Source organism: Syngnathus floridae, chromosome 9 (assembly GCF_059516105.1).
Source record: "Syngnathus floridae isolate MCC-2025c chromosome 9, RoL_Sflo_1.0, whole genome shotgun sequence".
NCBI lineage: Eukaryota > Metazoa > Chordata > Actinopteri > Syngnathiformes > Syngnathidae > Syngnathus > Syngnathus floridae.
The window spans coordinates 6,353,592-6,372,897 of NC_142421.1; the positions used below are offsets into that span (position 1 = coordinate 6,353,592).

Consider the following 19,306-nt stretch of genomic DNA (forward strand, 5'->3'; position numbering starts at 1 on the left):
AAAAAGTGGTATACGCGGAGTTGACAATGAACGGACCTTCTTGAAAAGACTGACCACCTGCTGTCTGACATTTGGTGACTGGCTGTTGAGGTTAGGAAGTAAGAAGTGGTGAATGAGGTCCATTTCCTGTGAGGTGAGAACTTCAGTACTGCGGTGGCTTTCACACACCAAACCTAAAGCATCCATCCTCACCTGGAAGATATGCAGATGGTATTCATATGTTGTTAAAAAAAGCCTTCATTGGGATTATAACACGATACAAATGTACTCACTTGATCGTGTTTATGTATAAGCGCTTGCCGAAGCAGGCTGAAGGGCACCAGTTCCTCGCAAAGACCCTCCGCGGTGGTCTGCATCACACCTTGAGACCTGGCTGCCCGCAGACATGTCATCAGAGCCCCAAGTGCACCCCTGCTGCAAGTTGAATCTGTTGAGCATCAAAAAAGATCTGAAATGACTTAGCACAGAGCACTACGAGAACTGGTGTTGTAAAGCAAGTTATTTTCCATGCAAGAATTTTTTGGGTGAACCCCATCGCTGTATCGAAAATGGATTTACGCTTGTCAGTCTTTGTGATTTTACCTTTGCAGCAGGGCAGTTTTTCTTGTAACGCCCGCACCATGTGTGACAGACTGGACGGGCTGCAGCGCAGCAATTTGGGTAGGAAATAATCCAGGATGTAAGTAGTGTCATCCACTCTTGCGCTACACAGCACCTGTAGCAGAGGCGTGACCCACATCCGGTGCCAGCGCTCCATCCAGTCTGTTGTAGAGCTCATTTTCCCCACTGAAGCTTCAGCAGCAAGCTGTTCTTTATGGCTGATAAAAAGCTTCTCCAGAAGGTCACTGGCATAGGGAGCTAAAGGCTGGTCACTCATCAGACCAAGGAGACACGAGGGAAGTTCGGGCTGGAGCTCAAGTAGGTAGCCGGCGCCATAAAGATCCACAAGGCAGCTCAAAGCCCCGTATTTACCCCGCATGTGCCAATCGAGCTGGAAGAGTCTCTGCGTGAGCTCTAAGACATAGCTGTCGGGATTTGCATCCGAAGAATTGATATGCTGATGAATGAGGATGAGGTTGTGAAATAGGGAGCATGTCTGGTGGCGGACTCCGTCTAGGGGATGCTCCCAGTGCGAGTAGATATGTTCCAGGAGGCGTCGGTGTAAATCAGAGCCGCCATTGAGGGACTGCTGGAGGCTGAGGGCACAGAGCTGTTGAGCCTTTCCCTGCAGGCAGTCCAGGGCAGCGCTGCTCCACAGCATAAGGACTCGAACTACCAGCAAAACGCTACTAGACTCTTTTACACTGTAGAGAGATTAATACACAGAAAGAAACAGAAGCATTTGTAGCCACAATAAATCTATGCACAGATCAGAATATATATATATATATATATATATATATATATATATATATATATATATATATATATATATAGTAGCATGATGAGTTTTTTTCAAAATTAACTACCTGACATCAAGATCCAAGAGTATGTTTGGGACCAGCAGGAGCAGTTTTTCCCAGTGTGGGCCAGCAGGGGAGCCTTTCCAACTCAGCATGGCCAACGCCCCGTGACACAGATACATAGAGACGCCTGGCTGACGAGCACTTGTACACAACCTCTCACATCTCTGCTTAATCCACACGGGCGCAGAGTCCAAACCATCTACTGAGCTACGGAGCAAACTGCACACCTGTAATGGGACAGAACAAAAAGTGTTACTACAGTCACTGACAGAACAAAAAAATGCATTTAACAATTTAACGCTTACCACTGATGCAACATCATCTCCACAACCCATCACAGATCTGATTAACAAAACTACAGCCATGCCAGATGTACTCTGAACTGCTTGCACAAAATCCTCTGCAATAAAGGTAAAGTGGAGAGACAAAAATGTGCAATGTCAGCAACATTTATTGTTTGCATGGTTTAATACAAGATTAGTATTGACTTAAATATCAGTATCACATTTAAGAATGATTGTACCCCCACCCGGGTAATATGCACAGCATATATTTGCAGCAAAATACAAAAAAAAACAACTATAAATTAATTTCCCAGACAGACAGTGATAAAGACAAACTTTATAGCTTACCATCAGTGATGATACTTATGTAGCAATCAAGCAGGCTACTCAATGTGTCTTTCAGTGTTTGGTGGATTGTTGTGGCAGAACTAACGGACTGTTGGCATCTCTGGATAACCAGCATTGACGTTTTCACTGCTGCCAGACAGGAATGCATTAACTGGGCTTGAGCTATGTGACGACCAGCGACACCACTTTAGAAACAGCAGAGGGCGACATACACCGTTTATGAGCGATGTATTGAAATTACAATCATAAATGCAGACTACATATGCATACCTGTTTTGAGTAAAATACTCGCGTAATCCCTTGTGAAGAAACTGCAAAACTAGTTAGAAAATAAGAGTCAATGGATCGTTCTCAAAATAATGTCAACTACAAAAACAAACCTTCTGGAAGAAGTTCATTGATGCATCTCTCGCCTGAAAATGATTTCATTGCAGAATGTAGTTATTGATCAGAAGGAAATACTGTATATGACTAGAATCAATAGAAATCCCAAAAGCTTGTGCACTTACCAAGAGGGAACCCATCCATGCACCCAGCGATGGTATTCACAACATGCGAGTATTGGTCCGGAGTTGGATTCGACAAAGAGTCTGACAGGCACTTGGACAGACAAGCTGTCGTTCGTTCCTGAAGCCAGGTTTGTACTGTACACAGGGCGCTAAGCAAAGGTGCAGACAAACCAAAATGTTGCATAAAGGTTCAAATATATCTATATATATATATATGAGGAAAATGCAAAAACTCATTCATTAGTGTGCACCTGGAAATGGCACGTCGCAAAGGGTTCTTGGCTTGCAGGGAAATGTAGCCTAAGACCAATGTCTGCAGACAAGCTTCTAAAACGTCTCCATCAATTGTCTCTTCACCGAGTGCCCCAAGCAGCAATCCAGCCTGGTACAGAAAGAACACAAATACGACATGACTCCATATTATTCTATTCCAGTAATTTGATAAAGACACTATTATTAGTGTATTACTGATCACCTTTTTGACCAGCTGGATCTGTTGCACTGGATCTTTCAGCTCTAAGCAAGTATGCAAAGTTTTTGCCACCTGCCTAACGCCGTCATGTCCTCCATCCACAGATAAAGATGCTAGAGGCAAAGGGACACTGTTTAGTATTGATGATGTGATGATATTCAAAGAATATGGATTCAAATATTGCCCGCCATTAACAATCAACGTGTGCAATGGTTAGAAGCACATTACCTAACAGCAAATGCAGTTTCTCGTCGTCCAAAACCAAAGCCTCGACTTTGGGTGTCTTCTTTTTTACCACCATTGCACAGCAGCATTCAACTCAGCAGCGTTTGAAACCTCTGTCACCCACAAGGCAGCAAAAGTACAGTAAGCCTAATTTAAAGGAAATAACAAACGAAAAGCTCCATTAACATACACGTTTCCTACCTACAACAAAAACATGACTTTCAACACTACTTTTTAGACTGTTGTCTCAGTAGAATATAAATCTGGCTTCAGCTAGCAAGTTTTTCCCGTCATAACGTTAACTATCCGACTGATATATCAGCAGGGTAGAGATCAAATAAAATAAGCGTTCTTTTTGACAGAAAGTGAAGGCTTAGATCCTGTCAAGACAAAACATGCTTTACAATAAAACGAAATTGGCATTCACCGGATTGCTGCATGTGGTACTGGTTACTAGGTTCAAGCTTCCGACCTGCGTCACTTACCATAACGTGACATTTTCCGGTAGCTTGCGTTTCAGAATTAAATTCATTTTTATTATAACGCTTAATAACAATGCATAATGCATCAAAACGCGACATTTGAAGAAATGAACTTGGTTTCATTCAAATGCTTTTGTTTTCTTTCGCCGCTAATTGTCACCCACGGTATATTTATAAATGACAGCACACGCCCCGCTGCAACATGATTGGCTGCTGCAACAAGCAACACAGAGGAAACGATATTACTTTTTCCACATGAATCACATTTGTAGAAAATGAAAGTAATCGCGTTAGTTAGATTAAGTTTAGGATTAGTGTCCAATCATATTGCAGCAAGGCTTGACCTGCCTTGCGCTGTTGGACTCGAAGTTAATAAAGTACAATGTGCATTTGTACTTTATACTTCCTGTTTGTCAAAATAAGATTTCATTATAAAATTTAGTAATAGTAATTTAGTACTACAGGGCTGTTAAAGACTTTGCTTGAGATGTTTTATTGATTCTCTGCGGTCAAGACCTAACCCATTTGTAAAAACTGCAACAAAGTGCGTTCGGTCATAAAATTGCGCTCAGTCTTCTGATTGGTGGAATTTCTACGTCAATCAAACTAATGCCGTTTTTTCTCCCACGCAGTGAAACGCCCACTAAATATGTGATTGGATCTGTTGACAAAACCAACTTTTTTTCCCCCCTGGAACTCTTTGGCAAGAGAAAGTCACTGATTTACTCATGAAAAACGTCCACGGGAATGTTAAACTATATAGACGTCGGCATGGACATGGCATGAAATCACGCGTGTAGCGGTGTTCCATCACTTCTTTTCACGGTACGTGGAGAAAATCAGTGTTATTATGAAAAACTACGTAAATCGCTATATCTCAACAAAACTAAACTGTTATATCTTTTATTTAAATTATTCACATCATGTTTTAATGGAAGCTGTTTTTGCGTCGCAGTTTGACTTTTTTTCCATTTGAATATAGACCTAGGCGTAGTGACGTCCGTTACTATCAATGAACTGATAGTACAGTACCAGCCGGTGTTGAATAGTCTATGTGAGTCATTGTTTTCATTGAAAGGGTGCCAGTACGGAGTTATTGAAGGCTGTATTCCACCAATTGCCATCTAAATTCAGATTAAATAATCAAATAATTGTTTCCATAATCATTATTATGCAATTGAGTGCTTGATATGCTAAGTTATAATTTATTATAAATATTAGGATCAAGATTGATTAAGATATAAATGCTGACAATTCTTAATCAGCAGAAAATTTGAAAAGAGACAAGGAGAGGGTCATCAAGCAGCCAAAACACATAAAAATACCTCGGAATATTTTAGAATCCCTCTTCTTTTGGTCAGAAGAAAACAAGTTATGGCTGCAGGAAAAAAAAATACAACACGTGTACAGTACATGTTTATGTGTTTAAGATACCATGTGGAATTGTATTTGTTTGCCTATAAATTTCAAGAACCAACTGTATTTAAAGAAAACAAGTCTTCATATGCATCCCAGTGTTTACCACAGGAGAAACTAGAAATTGTTAAAAATAAGCCTGTGGAAGCCAGTTTATAGTCATCCTCAGCATGTTTGCCGTCTCTTTGCTTAGACGCCAGCTGGGTAATGAGAGGTTATTACATGGAGCAGAAAGCCATGTCGCATTTGTCTGCCATTAAAAATTATCATCCGTCAGTCTATTTTATCTGTTTTCCAACATCAGCATTGGAAAACTTTTGGTGTTTGGCCGAGCAAAGCCCACACTGGTCCAGCTGGGCTCAGCTTTGGAATATTTCAGGTGCTGGCTCGTGGCATAACATCTGCGTGACAATACACCCTCTTTGTTTGCATTAACATTCCAAAGCTCTCCATTATACCAATGTTGAATCAAATATTGCGTTGTACGTTCACTTTTTAATATGATATCAATGTGTGTTCTAGAGAACAGGTCAATATGGCAGAAGGTGAGGATACCATGGGTCAAGAGGACTGGAAGGACAAGTGTATGGTCCTCGAAGCGCTCCTCATGAAGTTCAGGGTTCAGATCATTAAAATCCGAGAACTTACTGCTGACAAGGTTGGTTGGAGCATATTTGTTGTCCTATAAGTATATTTAATAATCATTGACAGTTGTTATTATAGTTTAAGATTTCTAGTAGTTATTTAGGGGTAGTAGCCTACTGTTTATAGTACAGTATATATATATTCTATATAGAGTGCCCACTCCTACTTTAAGAGGAGTACGAATGAATAGCCCCTTTCAACTCAATGAAAAAAACAGGGTTAGTATACTAAGATTTTTTTTTTTTGGTCTGCCCATTGAAGGCGGAAAAAGGTAAATTATTATTTCATATGACTATATGACAGTGCTACCTTTTTCCACTGCAGGTCTGCATAGACTTCTGCTGTTTGTAATTGAATAGTCTACTCCCATTTGATTGATACAATGATCAATTGTCTTATAATCCATATCCCTAGCAATAAATCCTACCATGAGTCAAAGATGCCGTCTCGTCAATGTTGATAGTACTATTTTGTGGTTGTGTAAAGGAAAAAAAACTCCAGTAGACCAAGCAATAGTTGTGGCTGGAACAATGTAGTCTATCAAGTCAGAACAATTTTCATTTAACGGTAGGGTGTAATCAGAATAACTACAGGCTGAACTCTGAAGGCATTCTCAGAAACATTTTAAAATTCTTACATAGTCAGTCCCCCTCATTGTCCAGGTCAAGCTATTGTTATCATGAGGTCATGGTTAGCGTCCAGCAGTCGCCTTTGTTTGGTCTTTGCTGCTGAACTGCTCGAACTGTGAACAAAGCTTGTTATTTTTAAAGCTGTGTGGTTGTGCACAAACACGTTTGCAATCCTGATTTGTATTTGTGGAGGTAGGTGGCCTTGTATAAAGATCATTTTGCTGTTATGAGTCGAAAACATTTCGATTTCTGAAACCAGTTCTCTTTTGGCAAACACTCGATGACTGTCTCTTGGCAAAGTAATGAATCCTAGAAAGCCTCAGTAAAATGATACGTTGAGAATGAGGGCATGAAAATAAAGTCGAAAGAGGAGAGTAGGGCCTGGTGTAAAGACTGAGCTCCCCAAGGGAGGAAATAGCTAGTTTAGTTAACCGTGTGTGTGTGTGTATTCACGTATGTGTTGGAGAACGAGGTCATTTTGAGTTTGTTCCACATGTCTGTGTTTCTGCGTCCAGTCAAATGTTGCTTCGTTTCAATCGTTCTATTACCCTAAATGCAGGAAAAAGTCAACGCAAAGGGAAGCGGCAACAGAAAAAATAATAAATAAATAAATAAATAAATAAATAAATAAATAAATAAATAAATAAATAGATAAGCAAGCCAATCACAGCACTCATATAAACAAAGAACCTTTCACACCCAGGCAAATCCTGAAAATCTGAACTGTGAGGCAGATGTGTTTGCATCTTTTTTGGGGTTCCATTTATTAGAAACATTAGTTGACATTACTAAACACAATGAGCATGTTTTTCTTTGACCTTTGACAGTATAAGTGGAAAACTGCAATTGATTGTGCAGGTGTACCTATTGTTGTGGCCAGTGATTGAGTTGAAGTGTGTAAAAATATTTCCAGTTGACTTTTTATGGGGTTTTGTGAACTTCCAGCTGGCCTGACTGACTGACTCTTTGGTCCTCAGCCTGTAAGTAATGTATTTTAGGGGATGTGTGTCATAACGGCAGAGAAAGAGGCTTTGTGAGCTGGCTATAGACGGACGAGGGAGGGAGGGATGGCGAGAGTTCAGCAGAGGTTGGACACAGAGCGCCAGTTGTGGAATTCCAGGAATGAAGGTCCATTCGGATCTGAAAAGGGAATTGTCTGCAAAAGGTGACAGAATACTAAAAAGAAGTATCGGAGCTATGGTAAAGGTGATATTTGTGTGTCACTCAACTCATATTAGATGTGAATAATATTGCTTTTAATGTTTGATCAAACCAACTTTGAAATTCCAAATTTCTCTGTTAATCCCATTTGAGCTATACAGGATAGGATTTTTTTTAGGTGTGCGTCTGTGAATTTGTGTGTGTGTTGAGGTGGGGTTGAGGGGGGGGGGGTAAAATGCAGCTATATCCTGCAGTACTGTTGCCTTGTAATTAGCAGCATGCTTTTCCCTGCCAGATGCTAAATCTGCTACTTGGAGTGACGTGTGGTTTGCGGTGCAGTGACGAGAGAAAAAGCGCGTTGGCTCACAGTCACTATTTTCATGTCTGTCCATAGCAAACAAGTATTTGCTTTATATTTGATATTTAACCTACTTAAATGATAAATAGCAAATGAGTCAATCCTCCAAGCTACAAAGCAATGTTGTTTTATTAACGGGCCCTTAAATAAACTTACATGTATTTTGACACATCCAGTGACATCATCTCATAAATGACATGTTCTAAGAAACAGTTTCCCTAACTGTATTGGCAAAAGCAGCAGAATAGGCCATGTGTCCAAAGAAGGCCTGGCTTGGGGAAACTTTGAATGGCTTGGGCAGGGTGTGGCTCTTTTTGAGAACAGAGTTCAGTTTGTTGCTCTGAGCACAAGTTGAGTGAAAGTGGGAGTCGCAAATGTAGACACAAATGTTGAGCACAAAAAGAGAAAGAAAAAAATCCAAAAGCAACAAAAAAGTATATAAAAAAAATCTTGGATGATTATACTTTCAATGCAATGCCACCGTGTTGGCTTTTATTTCTGTAATAGTCAACACAAATTAATTTTTTTATGGATTGTTTGCAGATAGATTCATTTGGCTTCACAGGGAGCGCTGGAAACTTGGAGAAGCTTGAAGTTTGTCTTCTTTGTACTCTCATGAAGCAAAACGTTTGAGGATTATGTCAATGAAGGCATTCTGATTTTCCATTGACATATAATCCTCTCTGAAGCCCCCAGAGGTTGACAGGAAGAAATTTTCCAAGTAGTCAGTCAAATTTCCTGTTATGTCACAGATTCAACAACTGGAGACGCAAGTAATTGATGCTGAAAAACGAGCTTTCACCGCTCAGCAGCAGGTAAATCAGACGCAGCTTAATATTGACCCTATGGAATGCGCTTTTGACAATTGACCTGTGTATAACTTTAGGCGCAATGGATGGAGGAGAAGCTGAGGGCTCCAGACGGTCAGCTCCAAAACTCTGAGAAGGTTTGGTTTCAGCGCTGCCAGGAGTTACAGGCCTTAGTGCAGGAGAAGGAAGATGTCATCACCAGGCTGGAGCAGCAGCTGGAAGAGCAGGTACATTAAAACACACACAAGGTTAGGCTACAATATTGTATAATAATAATAATAATAATAATGAAAATTTGAAAATGTCATTACCAAAAAATCTAAAACTCAAAAAATGTCCTATTAAAAATATTAGTAAATAGTATAGCTTAAAAAGAATAACTGAGTGTGTCCTTGTAACAGAAACAGTCAAGGCTTCAAGATGCCAAGACCGTGGAGGAAAAAGCAGCAAAGATCAAGGAATGGGTGATGCTAAAGTTGTCAGAGGTAGCAAAAAAATTAAACACACAATCAGATTCAATGGATTTATATTTTATGCTAAAGGTATGCTTCCGCCACAGTTTGAGGTCGAGAACATGGCACTAAAAGAAACCAACAAACAACAGGAAGCTCAGATTGGTGAGCTCAAGAAGAAAATGGAAGGTCGGTATGAGACCCAAAAGCTATTTATTCATCTGTTGAAATTTTCTACATCATGTATTGGTCATTTTTTTCAGAATTTGAGCAGAAATGTTCCGGTAGACCCGTAGTTGCGTGCAAGGCAGGTGAAGCCCACCGAGTTAGCAGCCTGACGTTCGGCTGCTTCCAGGTGAGAGGAAAGAGCGCACAGGTTCTGACAGGCCCGATTCCCTCACAGAGGAGCCTCAGCACCGAGGAAGAAACTGAAGGCAGGATCAACATTGGTAAGTATACTACAAATAACTAACTATGTGTCGTAAGGTCTCAGTCATCCAGGTGACGCTAGTCAGCCGTAGATGTTTGAATCCAAAAGGTGAATGAAATAACCATCCGCCGTATTTGTTTACTCTGACAGACAATCAAAGCAAGCAGAAAGGCGCCGAAGGCCAAAGACCAGACCAAACCGGACTATTTGAGAATGAGAACATTAATCCGAGCAGGCCCGAGTCTTGTAGTGTTTCCTCAGTGCTCTCGAGCGCTGAAGGAGAAGGGTGTGAAGTCAGAGAAGGAGGCCTGGAGAGCGAGGCCTACCTGACAGCCTCCGATGACAGCAGCTCTCTGTTTGACGACGATATGCAGCGAGCAGGAAGGCCCGGTTTCGGCATTCCGGGAACGTCAGATGGGACACCTGGCGAGTATAAAACGAAGGAGGACAGTACTTCAGAGGAGCTCAACAAACGATTCCAGTCACAGAGACTTGACTCGTCGTCCTCGTCCGGCGAATTGAACACCCCCAGCCCCGTCGTCACACCGGCTCTCACTCCCAAACGACCCAACCCACCCCAAGACCTGAGAGATACCCCTGCTTCTCCCAAACAACCCAGACTGCGGACCCCGGCGGCTTTGGGCTTGACTCACAAGAAACATCTGAGCCAACCACCTGTCAGCACTGAGGCAGCACATGGACAAACACGTAACGCCCTCAGCATGCTGCGCTCCGAAAGCGACCTCGAGCGAGTCCAGGAAGTGGACATGGAAACAGGGAAGGATCCGTCCCTGCAGATCCGCCCCGGCTCCCGCAGCAAAGCCGCAATGCTTTCCATACAGGCCACACCCGGGGTCCCTACTGATGCGTGTCTGGAAATAAAGTCAGACAGTCACAGCTCACCTCCTACACCCCCTTTACACAGGCTCCCCTCCTGGGTAAGAATGTCATTTTCTACACAAGCCTTCCATTTTCCGAACCATTCATCCTTATACTATTTCTATGTATTGACGTCATATATAGTCTTGTTGGATTTCAATGGTTTTTACTATACACAGGGTAAACATTTTTTTTCTTTTTCATGTTCTAAAAAGCAGCCAGGAGAGAGATATGCAAAACAACCAATTTTCATTTTCTCTTTCTCATCACTGGTAGCCAAAGAAAATCACATTTTTGGTGGGATTATTCAATTAGATTGCATTTTTCTCATTCCTCATTTTGATGAGGATGATGAGGATGATGATGATGATGGTTCAGATGCACCCACAGTATCTTGCGGCTGCTATATAAACAAGTTTTTGTCTCCAAAGGAGAGTCGCATCTACGCAGTGGCAAAATCAGGAATCAGGTTGTCTGACACATCATGCACAGATTCAACTAGCAAAGGTAAGGCTGCGATTGTAACGATCAAGTGATGTTCTGATATGTTTACCTTTACTCTGTTTCATAGACCCCTCTCTGCAATCCTCCTATCCTGCTTTTGTAATATACACTTCGCTCATTTATAAAAATATGACCGCACCCGTTTATACTACTCTGAAGGGGGTAAGTACAACTGTGTGCTGCAGCACAGGTTTGAAAAGTACATCCATGAAAACCAAACAATCCTCATCTCTGCAGAAAGCCACTCTGCTGAGCAACAACCCATACTTAGATGATTCATCTAGCTCTGAGGAGTCATCCAGTTCTGGAGAGGAGGATGGTTCCTTATGCAGTTCCCAGACGTCCTTTGGCTCCAACAAGGATAGCAATCCAGGCAGCCCACGCTCTATCAAAAGAGGTACACGTCAATAATACTGGAAGTAAATAACCTCAGCATGAACAGCTGAATAAAAATGATCATAACAAGAACGCTAAACTGCTTTTGCTTCCATTGCACCAGTATCCATGTCTTCAATGACATCAGAGAGCGACTACGCCATCCCACCTGACGCCTATTCCACTGATACTGAGTGCTGGGAACCAGAACAGAAACTCCCCAAAACTTGCTCCCCTGCTGGTGACAGCAAAAGTGTATGTGTTTTATTTTTTTTGTTGTTTTTTATTTAAAGCCATGGCCATATATAGAATTTTTTGTACCATGATATGGGTTTTTTTTTTAAAGCATGTTCAAATCAGACCAGCATATAAATAGGAATTATGACATAATTTATTGATGTGCCTCTGCAACTGCCAAGTTCTATTATAAACATGCCGAAGAATGTATAGTTTGTTATATTTGTTTTGGGTTTTATTTTAAATCCAGAAGGAATAAAATTATTGGTTGTTTTTACAAACTTATCCACTCTGAATATTGCATGGTTAAGGAGTCCATGGAGAAATCAGGCTACCTGCTGAAAATGGTGAAGACATGGAAGAAAACCTGGAAGAGACACTGGTTTGTCTTGAAAGATGGAGAACTTCTTTATTACAAATCCCCGGTGAGTTTGTCAAATACAATTTGTGGTATTAAATGTAGAAAAGCTCAAGATCTGGCCCACCTGAGCTCAACCCTAAAGAGAACCTGTGATGTTTCTGCAGAGCGATGTGATCAGGAAACCTCAAGGTCAGATTGAGGTCAACGCCACCAGCAACATCGCACGAGGTGAAGGAAAACAAGTGGTCCAGGTAATCAGCCATCATCATTTATTTAGTTTGACTTCCCTTTCATGATTTGAATGTTGTGTGTAGATAGTGACGGGGAAGCGAGTGTGCTACCTGAAAGCGGACTCTCCTAATCTGCTGGACGAATGGCTCATGGTGCTGCAGAGTGTGCTAAGAGTCAAGGCTGCAAGTCCGCTCTACACTCAACCGGATATTCGGCCCGGCATGAAGGGACACCTTGTCAAGGTTATATCATTAGCATTTATCAATTTAGCTGCCAGGTTGCGTCATTATGCACACTGCACTATTTTTTGTCATTATTATTTATTTTTTATAGATTTTTTTTGTCAATGGCAGGTAAAGCATGGCTACTCTAAGCGGGTTTGGTGCGCTCTGATTGGTAAAACTCTCTACTACTTCCGGAGCCAGGAGGACAAGGTATAAATGACAAAATGTTTACCTTTCATAATTGCTTTGTTAGGTTAAAATGGTTGAAGGAAATTGCAGTTTATTCTGAAAATGTGATTGATTTGTTAACTGCACCAAAGCACAATTCAAAATTTAAAAGAAAGTCTTATTATTTTGACTCATTTTTGTCTCTGGTCTCAGTTTCCACTTGGTCAGGTAAAGCTTTGGGATGCCCAGGTTGAGGAGGTGGACAAGTCTCGGCATTCGGATGATGGCTTGAAAGCATGTGGGGGTGGATCACAGGCCTATACCATCGCCATCCATCCTCAGGATCAAGACCCGACTTACCTGCTCATTGAATCTCGCCACGAGAAGGTCTGTTTTTTTCCATACTACACATACAGGTGAGGTCAAATTTCTTACGAAGTTGTGCTGTCGCTCAGGATTCGTGGCTGTACCACCTGTGTGTCGCAGCAGGGACCATGATGGGGAAAGTCGGCACTGAGTTTGAAAAATTGGCAGGGAAACTCTTTCAAGTGGATGGAGATCCAAGTAAGCATGTGCCCTGTCCAAACTGCAAGCCCCAAATAGATATATTTTTTTCACGTCATGTCAACATAGCGGGCTCTCCTTGAGGTTTATTACTGTTGATCTACAGACTCTGAGATTTGGAGACACCCAACACTATGTTTCAGTAAGGAGGCGCTATTGTCCCCGCTCACCACGCTACCTTCACAGGCCCTGCAAACAGAGGCGGTCAAACTCTTTAAGGTAAGGAGACTCTGCTCTTTCCTGCTCTTTCAAATATGATCTACCATCTATATACGCTGCTGGGAATAAATTGATATCATTTCAAGGAACAAATATTAAAATTTAGGTTCATGTAAGTCAGTGCTGCTGATAGGACCTGAAATCTCACCTCTGGCTCTGAGACACTGCTGTAAATTCCAGAATAGATTCATTAATCACTCAATCAAATAATAACTCACCCAAAATACTTTTGTGCTCTTGGTTAAACGGATACTAAGCGCTTTTCTTCTCAGACTTGTCAGCTGTTCATCAATGTGGCCATTGATGCCCCAGCCATCGACTACCACGTCTCCCTGGCTCAGAGCGCCCTCCAGGTGTGTCTGACTCACCCTGAGCTTCAAAATGAATTCTTCTGCCAGCTCATCAAGCAGACCCAAAAAAGACAACCGAGTGGCCATCCGGGACCCTTGCAGGTGCGTGTGCTCACCACCTGGTGGCAACAGTATCACGATCGGGAAAGGCTTTTCCGCAAGCTAGTGTCACATGATCTTGATGCAGAAGCAACCATGCATTCCATGTCAAATCACCACAAGAGGGCACAGCCATCCATTTCTATAGGCCAGGGGTCACCAAGTCTGCTCCTCGAGGGGCCCTATCCAGCCTATTTTAGATGCAAATTTGACTTCTGTTTTTACGCCATCAGTTTTGAACACCACAAAAACAGACAGTAAGTGGCACCTTTGAAAAAGTTCAGTGTATCGGTCGCTAGTTCTGCGAGTTGATGGTGACAACTGCCATGGTGTCAGTCTGTGATCTTGAACACTTGACCCAAAACTGTGCTCCAGGTGAGGCTCGAACTCACAACCTCAGCATTGCTTGCGACCATACTGTCTTATAAGTACTGCGCGCTAACCGATTGCGCCACTGGAGCTTGGAGAATAGGATGGAATCTATCAGATTGTAGGTCAAATTGTGCCGCTGTCTTGTATTTGATAAGGCCATTTGTGACTCTTCTTCAGGGCTGGCAGTTTTTAGCCTTGTGCGTTGGACTGTTTCTGCCTCAACATCCTTTCCTCTGGCTGCTCCAAGTCCATCTTAAAAAGCATGGGGATTCCAGGTAACGGAACAGTCTTAAGATGATTCACCTTGACAGTTCAGTGCTTGCGCCTCATTTTTGCCATAAAAATTGAATTTTTGTTTTAAATATTGTCTTATTCTAATGTATGTCGACTTCATATAAATGTCATTCGAAATCAAGTACTTGTCATGCTGGTTGCTCTGAATTTATCTTAATATTATTTGGTTGCTGCTTTTGTTTCAATACTTAAACAGATGATAATTTGAGCTTAGTTTCTACCATCGAGTTGTTAAATGTTATCATCAATAAATAGTTCAGTTTAAAATGTTTGATCAAATGTTATAATAGTATATCTTGATGGACTGTAATGTGGATTTAATATGAAGCCATCCGATGGAATATTGTGTACGCTGGCAATGTAATGAGATCCAGTTCAAGAGGTTTTAGAAAAAAATCCGTGCCTCTAATTCTGTCCCCAGGACTGAAGTGGGTAAATATGCCATCTACTGCCAACGTTCAATGGAGCGCACCCAGCAGAAGGGTGAGAGGCAGGCCAGACCATCCCGCATGGAGATCCTTTCTATTCTGCTAAGGAATCCTTATCACCACTCCCTGCCTTTTAGTGTGCCTGTGCACTTCCTCAATAACACCTACCAGGTAATAATACCGTTGTATAGACATGATGACAACGTTATTTGATAAGCTCCACAATGGTTTCCTGTAGATATTAAACGAGTGGCTGTATTGTAAAGACAACCGTCATGTCTGTTTATAGAGGCACTGCACCGTACTGCCTCCTCTGTGCCGGTATCCAATTTAATTTAATTTAATTTTATTTTATTTTATTTTATTTATCCAAATAAAACATTTTCTGTTATGGAGGTTGACAATGTTTTTGGGGCGAGGTCGCAGTTTGCCCACTCGACACTCCACAACACAATAATCATCCTGGCATTACACTCTTCTCTTGTCGTTTCGTAGGTAGTAAGTTTCGATGCATCGACCACAGTGGATGAGTTCCAGTGTCGTCTCAACCAGGACACGGGTATGAGGAAAACAGGGCTGTCGGGTTTCAGTTTGTACACTGATGACCCCACTGGACGAGAGTTGGAGCACTGCTTGCATCAAGGGAGCATCAAGGTGCTTTCCAATCATCTAAAGCTTCTGTTGTGTGATGGATGTTTAAAATTTAAAATGGCATTTGTTGTGTGTACAAATTGAAGTCCACGTGTCCATTATATGTCTATTGCAGATTTGTGATATTATATCCAAATGGGAACAAGCATCCAAAGAGCAGCATACGGGCAAGTCAGAAAATACCAGAACAGTCCGTCTCACTTACAAGAACAGGTATGAAGACGTTCATTGTAAAGTACATTAGTGTTGCATAAATATGGCACAGCTGAATGTTGTATGATGTCTCGTAGCAATTGAGTAAAAAAGTTACATGAATTCAACATTTTGGGGAAAATGCGGACAAATGTTTTGGAGTACCACATTACTGTGTTTTCCGCACTATAAGGTGCACCGGATTATAATGTGCACCTTCAATGAATGGCCCATTTTAAAACTTTGTCCATATATCAGATATACATATTTTCAAAATTTGAGAAAATTGGAGGTTTTTAGGTGCGCCTTATAGTGCGGAAAATACGGTAATTGATTATATAATAGATCACTGGGTGGGCTGAAGCCCCCCAATCAGTGATGCTTCGGCATTTTAGACATACTCCCAACTTCCTACAATCACATAAAAGCATGCTTTGGAGATGGAAAAAACGTGAGAATGAATTACAAATCAAAATGGATAAAGAAATACAGTTCAATTATCTTGACATTTCCAGGCTATACTTCACCAGCCAGGTACGGGGAGAGTCAGAGAGGGAAAGATTATTGCTGGCCTATCAGATCAATGAGGCCATCGTAGCAGGACACTTCCCCGTCAACAAGGAGCTGGCTCTAGAAATGGCTGCCTTACTGGCTCAGGTCTGAAAGGCCCTACAATATATTTCAACTTTTTTAAAAAAAAATTCCAAATTTTTGTTGAGATTTTATTGACTGTTTTCATTGACCTATCAGGTTGAGTTTGGTGATTTTGAACGTTCCTTCTTGAGTCCTGGACCTGTTCAAACAAAGTCCAACCAAACTTTGAAACAAGTCCTGGACAGATTCTACCCCAAGCACTACCGTCGGACCATGTCTGAGGAACAACTTAGGTAGCAGAATACACGTACAGAACCACTATTTCAAGTAGTAAACGTAATGATAGTGAAGCCACAAGACTATCATTGATGATGGTTTTTTTTTTTTTTTCCCCCAGACAATTGCTCCAGCGTCTCTCTGCTCGCTGGTCCTCACTCAGGGGTCGAAATTCATCTGAGTGTGTCAGGATTTACCTGACGGTTGCCAAGAAGTGGCCGTTCTTTGGTGCCAAACTTTTCGAAGCTGAGGTGAGTGTCTGTCAATTAAAAAATAAAGTACTAAAATGTATGCAACCTTTATGCACAGAAGCACAAACTCCACAAGCAACACTTCTTTTCACTGAAATTAATATCAAAATGAAGGTTGGATGAATGAATTTGTAATTCTAATTTGTGTTTTCAGTCCATCACTTCCTCTCCAGACCCAGCAGCACGTGTCTGGCTGGCAGTTCACGAAGATGGTATCAGTGTTCTGGAGCACAACTCAATTGTGAGTTTCTCTCAGATGATCTGCACATTTTACTCACTCTACTGAATTGCTGTTTAAAGGAAATTAAATAGGTTCTTATGTCTGCATTTTCAGAAACTACTGCTATCCCACCCCTACAAAAATGTGATGACATTCGGGGGCTGCAAAGAGGACTTTATGCTTGTGGTGGGACAGAACAACACCAACAAAGATAAACCCTCAGAGAAACATACCTTTGCTATGGATTCTTCAAAGGTTAGTCGAAAATATTGTGCATCAAACTCTGCGGATCCTTAAAATAGTCACCTCATTGTTTAAATTCACACTGGATGGAAAAACAGCCAACTATTTGTAAACAGTGCAAAAAATAAAAAAATAGATTTCCCATAATTTTGTACTATATGTCTCCTTTTAAGAATAAAATTTAAAAATTTGAGAATAAAATTTAACCTAACAGGAATGACAGAGAGGTTTTATATCTCACATTACACTTTTCTATGGTTCCTTGTGGCTTGGCAGAAAGAGTCACATTATTATTTCTCTGCCTTAGAAATTCACTAAGGATATTTTTCATTTAAACATGATTAGGCCTATTCATTCACATCCGTGTACATATGTATTGGACGGATGTCTTGACTGTTGTGTTGCATCAACAGATCAGAGAGATCACCCTCCTCATCTCCAGCTACATCAACAGCGCACATCAGCAGAAGGCTGCAGCGCATCACCTCTCCGCCCCTGCTCTCATGGTGGCTCAGCCAATCAGCCTGAAATGCAAAGAGTTGAGGAGCAAGTCTCCACCAGCTCTGGGTCGTTCCAGTAAGACCCCCACATTGTTGTGACAGCACAGTCTTGTTATTTAAAAAAAAAAAAAAAAGGTCACATCTCCAGAGATCCTGCAATGTTTAAGAGTTGACGTACCACTTGAAAGGTTCGCTTTAAAGGTACAAAGGTACAAACTAATCCACAGCATTGTCCTGGTTGAGGAGTCAACACTGCTTACCGATTAACTAAGCTAATGTTTTCAATATCTTTCATCTCTGCTGTCTGGTGGATTTTAATGTACAAACACTGTGGCCTGGAGGAGCGGAGAATTATTATTTTTTTTAAATTAGCATCATTTTTGTGAAGCGGACTTTCTAGAAAGCTCACGAAAGTAGAAATGTAAGACAAGTTTGAAGCAATGAGAATGGCTGAATTGTCAAAATGCAACATAGTAAGGGTCAGGCAGAAGGCCGACTAGTAAAAGAGTAACAAACCTGCCAGCATTGTGCCTTGTGGTTACTGAATAACCAGGGCGGAAAGAAAAATGACACACATACAAAAAGGGGAAACTCATATTAAAGCTGCAGAATGGTGCTCGAGCTGTGTCATTTTGCACTTTTAAACACACACATCATCACATAAAAACTGGAAATACAAGTCATTTAATATACGGTACTTTTATATATCCCAATGACGCTTGTTTGTGACAATGCATTTTATTTAAATCGTTTTTGGAACATGTGTGATTGGATAAACTATGACAAATAAACAATATATATATATATACGTATAAAATTCCAACCTTGTGTTTGGTCGTTATCTCATTAATCCAGGCCTGCTGGGTTGCTTGATTTTCAGTGCCAAATTCAAAAGGTGTATTTGTGTGCTGTTTGTTCTAAGTTGTAGAATAACTTTAGTAGGATAACTACAAGTTACTATTGAGGCAAAACTGTGCACTAGTCAACATCTGCATGCTAAAGACTGAGGCATGAGATGTTGAGTCAAGATGCTCCTCCCCCAAAAATGGACCCGGCTGCTTAATTGGCGTGATTTGAGTGACGTGTTGATACCGCGAACCAGCACCTGACGGCGTGTGACACTCCCTCCCTCATTCCAGCACTCTTTCACACAAGGCTGGGGGGAGGATATACGATACCCGACCTGTCTGAACTAGTTTGAGACGTGTTTTTGTTCCAGGTTGCTGTGGTGACCAAAAAGAGGGAGGGCCAAGGGGGAAGTTAAAAATCGGGTGTGGCAAAAGGAATTAAATGGGTACAACTCAATACAAATAATGATAATAGTACCTACCCTTGTTTGCTCATTGTAAGACTCTTGTGTGCGGAAATCCATGAGAATAAATAAGCAC

General features: G+C 41.3%; 2 protein-coding genes, 1 long non-coding RNA gene and 1 other non-coding gene across 6 annotated transcripts in view; 1 reads left to right on the forward strand and 3 right to left on the reverse strand.

Annotated features, from left to right (window-relative positions):
- The window catches only part of thada (THADA armadillo repeat containing), a 35,818-nt gene extending 32,028 nt beyond the window's left edge, over nucleotides 1-3,790 (reverse strand). For 2 of the 3 annotated variants that reach the window (XM_088384797.1, XM_088384795.1), the window contains exons 1-13: nucleotides 3,732-3,790; nucleotides 3,308-3,451; nucleotides 3,083-3,192; nucleotides 2,859-2,989; nucleotides 2,608-2,756; nucleotides 2,479-2,511; nucleotides 2,369-2,417; nucleotides 2,099-2,283; nucleotides 1,772-1,866; nucleotides 1,470-1,693; nucleotides 583-1,304; nucleotides 273-427; nucleotides 37-192 (exon numbers count right to left, since the gene is read on the reverse strand). In XM_088384797.1, coding sequence (XP_088240923.1) covers nucleotides 37-192; nucleotides 273-427; nucleotides 583-1,304; nucleotides 1,470-1,693; nucleotides 1,772-1,866; nucleotides 2,099-2,283; nucleotides 2,369-2,417; nucleotides 2,479-2,511; nucleotides 2,608-2,756; nucleotides 2,859-2,989; nucleotides 3,083-3,192; nucleotides 3,308-3,380 — 2,082 coding nt within the window. In that variant the 5' untranslated portion in view covers nucleotides 3,381-3,451; nucleotides 3,732-3,790. The remainder of the gene's footprint in view (nucleotides 1-36; nucleotides 193-272; nucleotides 428-582; nucleotides 1,305-1,469; nucleotides 1,694-1,771; nucleotides 1,867-2,098; nucleotides 2,284-2,368; nucleotides 2,418-2,478; nucleotides 2,512-2,607; nucleotides 2,757-2,858; nucleotides 2,990-3,082; nucleotides 3,193-3,307; nucleotides 3,452-3,731) is intronic. The other variant, XM_088384796.1, reaches the window with a different exon arrangement.
- Nucleotides 3,791-4,458: 668 nt separating this feature from the next.
- plekhh2 (pleckstrin homology domain containing, family H (with MyTH4 domain) member 2) lies at nucleotides 4,459-18,741 on the forward strand. The gene is made up of 30 exons (XM_088385514.1): nucleotides 4,459-4,611; nucleotides 5,725-5,860; nucleotides 8,748-8,810; nucleotides 8,882-9,031; nucleotides 9,206-9,289; nucleotides 9,364-9,445; nucleotides 9,520-9,705; nucleotides 9,837-10,624; nucleotides 10,997-11,072; nucleotides 11,137-11,231; nucleotides 11,307-11,466; nucleotides 11,569-11,699; nucleotides 11,993-12,106; nucleotides 12,207-12,293; nucleotides 12,357-12,515; nucleotides 12,627-12,707; nucleotides 12,879-13,052; nucleotides 13,121-13,229; nucleotides 13,336-13,448; nucleotides 13,721-13,900; nucleotides 14,447-14,544; nucleotides 14,985-15,162; nucleotides 15,487-15,645; nucleotides 15,758-15,855; nucleotides 16,350-16,491; nucleotides 16,585-16,721; nucleotides 16,826-16,955; nucleotides 17,110-17,196; nucleotides 17,290-17,430; nucleotides 17,832-18,741. Exons 2-30 carry the CDS (start codon nucleotides 5,738-5,740, stop codon nucleotides 18,015-18,017), a joined length of 4,311 nt encoding a protein of 1,436 aa, XP_088241640.1. The 5' UTR covers nucleotides 4,459-4,611; nucleotides 5,725-5,737; the 3' UTR covers nucleotides 18,018-18,741.
- On the reverse strand, nucleotides 8,072-11,633 carry LOC148393152 (uncharacterized). The gene is made up of 3 exons (XR_015860510.1): nucleotides 11,337-11,633; nucleotides 10,013-10,109; nucleotides 8,072-9,019 (listed from the first exon to the last, which is right to left on the reverse strand). It is a non-coding gene; the product is annotated as an uncharacterized LOC148393152 (long non-coding RNA).
- On the reverse strand, nucleotides 14,265-14,358 carry trnai-uau (transfer RNA isoleucine (anticodon UAU)). The gene is made up of 2 exons: nucleotides 14,321-14,358; nucleotides 14,265-14,300 (listed from the first exon to the last, which is right to left on the reverse strand). It is a non-coding gene; the product is annotated as a tRNA-Ile (tRNA).
- Nucleotides 18,742-19,306: the final 565 nt, after the last annotated feature.

Excerpts from the sequence above, each read along its gene's own strand:
- plekhh2 (XM_088385514.1), top strand. The coding sequence starts at position 5,738 with ATGGCAGAAGGTGAGGATACCATGGGTCAAGAGGACTGGAAGGACAAG. Across the intron at positions 11,073-11,136 it reads CACAGATTCAACTAGCAAAG|ACCCCTCTCTGCAATCCTCC; the intron begins GTAAGGCTGCGA and ends TCTGTTTCATAG. Across the intron at positions 14,545-14,984 it reads AAAAAGCATGGGGATTCCAG|GACTGAAGTGGGTAAATATG; the intron begins GTAACGGAACAG and ends TTCTGTCCCCAG.